The 4,669-nt window shown below is 38.8% G+C and overlaps 1 protein-coding gene across 1 annotated transcript in view; it reads left to right on the forward strand.

Annotated features, from left to right (window-relative positions):
• The window catches only part of gusb (glucuronidase, beta), a 32,399-nt gene that overhangs the window by 11,496 nt on the left and 16,234 nt on the right, over nt 1-4,669 (forward strand). The window contains exon 9 of the mRNA XM_037687601.1: nt 4,055-4,139. Within this exon, the coding sequence (XP_037543529.1) occupies nt 4,055-4,139 (85 nt within the window). The remainder of the gene's footprint in view (nt 1-4,054; nt 4,140-4,669) is intronic.

Here is a 4,669-nt window from a genome sequence, read left to right on the forward strand (position 1 = left end):
TTTAGCACTAAGCTAAGTGTGGGACACTGTAAGATGCTGCAAGTGTAAGGTGCATTAAAGTTGAAATTTCTTTAAAACCCTACACCTTATTGTCCTCAAGCTTCGTGATACACATCCTTTAGATGAGTAGTGTAGAACACAAGTGAAAAAAAAGTAGTGGTAATGTTTTTGTTTTTTTAATTTCTCTATAAAAACAAATAGTGCCGACCTGAAGCTGTGTGTTAAAGTGCATTAAAGTTGAAATGTCAAAACCCCACAGCTGAATTTCCTCAAACTTGATGAGAAACATACTTGAAATGTGTGGAATTAAAGTAAGGAAATCTAGGTGAAATGTTGCTTTTTTGTACACTACTGTACATTACACTTTTGCACAATGGTGGTGTGTGCGTGTGCGTGTGCGTGCATGCGTGCGCGCACACACACACACCATCTGTGTTTCCCCACACACTACAGATACTTCTAACCATAGAAGTAAGGGGTGGCTGTGGCTGAGAGGTTAGAGCAGTCGTCCTCCAATGCAAGAGTTGGGGGTTTGAATCCACCAGCAGTCACATGTCGAAGTGTCCCTGGGCAAGACACTGAACCCCTCATTGCCTCTGATGTGTCCCATCGGTGTATGAATGTGATAAAGCTCTGATTAGTCTCTTTAGAATGATTTGTGCAATTAGCTTTGTAGAGATCTAGTATAGAGCTGTATGAATGGGTACATGAGGCACAGATTGTTGTAAAGCGCTTTGAGTATCTCGATAAGAGAGAAAGGCGCTATATAAGTACAGTCCATTTACCATAGACATATATACATAGATGCCTCATTGAGCGCTGAATCGTATGTCGACATCATTTTGAATGTGGCAGACCTGCCGGTCAACTTATGCCCCTTTTCCATTAGTACCTTTAGCACTGGTACAGCATGGTTCGACTCGACTCGGCACAGTATGGGTTGTGTTTCTATTATGCTTTCAGTAATGGTTCTAGTGGGCGGGGTTCAGAGTTCAAAAATTGACATCACGCGCCTTACCAGCTAGTGGCGGTAATGCTTGTGGTAAGACCCTGAAACAGGTTTCAGTACAGGATGAGAATTTATTTAGAAATTTCTGGTAAATTATAAAGAATACAGATTATTAAAATGATCAAATTAAACAATATAAATTCTGCTAATGAACTTTTGTTCACCATTAAATCTCTGATGAACCAGATTCTACAAAAACATCTATATTTAAAATTTTATAGGTTTTCTTCATCATTTGATGTATTTGAACTCATTGTGTCTACTTTTATTGTTCAATTTAGATGTGCGGTTTTGTTTCTTGTATACAGATTATTTATTTTAGCTTCGATTTAAAGTATAATTCTTGTTTTGTGATTTGTACATCTGTGGGTTAGAATAAAGTTGAACTAAAGGCTGTATCTGTTCTTTAAACATGTTTGAGGGAAATATTCCTGAGATCCAAAATGTTTGTGTCTTTATGATTTTTCAGCTGACTTAACTTTAACAGTTTATTTAATAGTCATTAAAGTGACAACATGATTTCATGATAAAGACAGCACCGTTTATTTATTTATTTATTCTTTATCTTCAGTGATTAAAAAAATACATTATTTTAATCAAATGTTTTAAAAAATTGTTTTCACCCTCTGTCCCAGACACGTCCAGATCCAGATCCGCCTGTTTTCCAGGGCTCGGGGTCCGGCTTTCAGAAGCATGCAAGGCCGGGGCTCAGGTGGGCCCCAGCCTTGCATGCTTTAATGGGTCCACAGTTCGTATGATCCTCCGCGGTGACCAGCGGAGCTCGGAGCAGGAGCCCGCGAGGCCAGGGCCCTCCCGTCCCGGCCTTGCTTGCTCCTGCGGGTCGGCAGCACAGAGGATCTTGCGCGGTGAGCGGCGGAGCTCGAAGCCGGGGAGATGGTATCCTGCCCAGCCTGAGGGTCTCTAAGGAGAGGACTGGCAGAGCTCCATCTAACTCGCTCTGAATTTTATCGTCGGCCACCAAGCACAAAAATTTCCTGCACTTCTGCATTACTCCACCCCCTGACCAATCAGTGACCAATCAGTGACCAATCAGTGACCAACAGTGTTCTGACGTCACGTTTTGGTGCCAGCTCCGCCCGCTTGGAACCCCAGAGGAAATGGTACTGAAAAAGTGGACCGGTTCCAGGAACATTACTAGTGGAAAAGCCTTGGAACTGTGCCTAGTCAAGTCGAACCGTGCTTTACCGTTACTAATGGAAAAGGGGCATAATAGAAGGAAATGGACAGGACTTCTTAAAGCACCATTCTAAAAAGTGTTTTAAGTTAATCCCTGTCATTCACACACACACTAATATATTTGGAAAACAAACAGGCACCAAAGAACAATTGTAACTTTTAACCTGATTATTTAAAATGTTTACTCCTTAAATGTTTAGATTAAAGGGAAACACCAAACCAACATATGTATTGTTCTGAGTGTTTACAACTACTAACCTGTGTAACAGTATTACTGTGGTGATACATTTAAAAATATTCATATTTAACATTTAATCTGCGTCTATAATAACGAGATCCTGAAATGTAGGTATGATGTAGATTTTCTGAATAAAAAGCACTAATGTTTACATTTAACTGATTTTGATTAATCACATCGATGAACATATAAACATCTATCTGTCTGTCTGTCTGTCTGTCTGTCTTTCTATCTATCTATCTATTTACATATATATATTAAAGGCCTTAAAGAGCAAACATTTTCATTTCCAGATGGTGACAGTTTTTGAAACTAAGCTCAGGAGTTACATTATCGCGGAAAAGATCTGCCACATTCATTATGGCAGACTCTCCAATGTACCACTGCTATGGGCCAACCTGCTCAATGAGGCATCTACGTATATATGTCTATGCTTCTGACGCCAGTGCTGTAAGTGTCACTTTTGAGACTTTCTTACAGATCCAGATTCACAAAGGTAATGCTGCGTTCAAAGCTGGAGAAAGGCTGGGTGGGACATATGAGCTTTACCAGATTTACTGAGTTATTGGGAAAAGACACATTTGTTACTTGGCACAGTAGCTCATAACCCCTATATTAAAACACAGGCACATATACTTAAAACATATTATCTTTTATTTTCTGCTAAAAAAACATAGAGGAAAAAAAATCATAGTAGTATTTCCACAAGAAGAAAATGTTAATTCTGTGAACTGGACAGGTGAAATAAACATTAAAAAATGGTTAGAGTATTCCTCCACTTACACAACTACTGGAAAAATATATTTTCTAGGATTTTCTTCCTTTGCTTAAAATATTAGGAATATAAATTTTTCCACTGTATATTTTTCCAGAAAACCACCGGAAAATATGCTTTTCCTGATATTTTTAGCAGAGGAAGAAAAAAAAACCTGAAAACATATTTTGTGAAAATTGAAATGTGTGCATTTGAAAAACTGTTTATGCATTTGTAAAACTTAGGGTACGCTTGTGGATCTTATTGTAGGCATACAAATCTTGTACGCTTCTGTGCCTACTTTTAAGACAGATTTATCTTCATAAACCACGGTCCAATTTCCATCTGTAAACTCCATGGCAAGTAAACACACCTTGTATGTATGTAGAATTTAACATTGTATCAGAACCATTAACTGTAAATACAAAATCATTCCTCTATCCATCCATTTTCTACTGCATGTCTGTGGTCTGGTTGTGGAGGCAAAATTGATACACTCTCCTGCTTCTCCTGGGGAATCTCAAGGTTTTCCTGGGCCAAAGAAGATCTATAATCCTAGTGACTTCTTTGTCTGTTCTGTGGTCTTCTCTCAGTGGAAAGTGACTGTAAACCCCCCGACGGATTCAGCACCATGGATAGCACCTCTGTCATACTGAATCAATACCCTGTTATTGATTTCATGGAGATTGTATGTTTTAGAGGCAACTAGGTTGTTCTTTTTCTTTTAATAATCTGTTTTTGTCCACATGCCCAGATCCAATAAATTAATTATTGGAATGCTTTGGTTGTGATTTTGAGGAATCTCATTTATCATAAATACCACCTTTTTGACCGCTATCATTTGTTTTTCTTACAGGACAGTGATACAGCATACCAAAGCTCTGGACCCTACCCGACCTGTCACCTATACCACCTATTTAGATGTTGACAAGGACTTAGGAGTGAGTCTTTTATAATTTTTATATCAATATCAACAGTGTAGTGCATCAAAGCAGCACTACCTGCAGAATCAGAGAAAATAAACATTACATATTGCTCCAAAATTTTAAGGAAATCTATCATTAGATTGCCTGAACATTTTGTAGCAAGACAAGGTTATTTACCGTATTCTGTACCAAAGACTGTACCTAGGGAAAGCCACACCTATGGTTTACCTAAAATCCACAAACAAGGTGTACATTTAAGACCAATTGTTAGCACGATTAACTCTGTCACTTACAATGTTTCCAAATATCTGGCATCTGTACTCATCCCTTCAGTTGGCAGCTCAGAACAACACATACAGAACACCATGGACTTTGTGGATAAAGTGAGGGATGTCATCATGGAGACTGATGAAACAATGGTCTCTTTTGATGTCACATCACTCTTTACGTGCATTCCTGTTGATGATGCAGTAGAGGTGGTCAGTTTAAGATTAAAATCAGACACCACGCTGAGCAGCAGGACCACACTTTCCACAGAACAACTG

Source organism: Nematolebias whitei, chromosome 14, assembly GCF_014905685.2.
Source record: "Nematolebias whitei isolate Nwh7 chromosome 14, NemWhi1, whole genome shotgun sequence".
Lineage (NCBI taxonomy): Eukaryota > Metazoa > Chordata > Actinopteri > Cyprinodontiformes > Rivulidae > Nematolebias > Nematolebias whitei.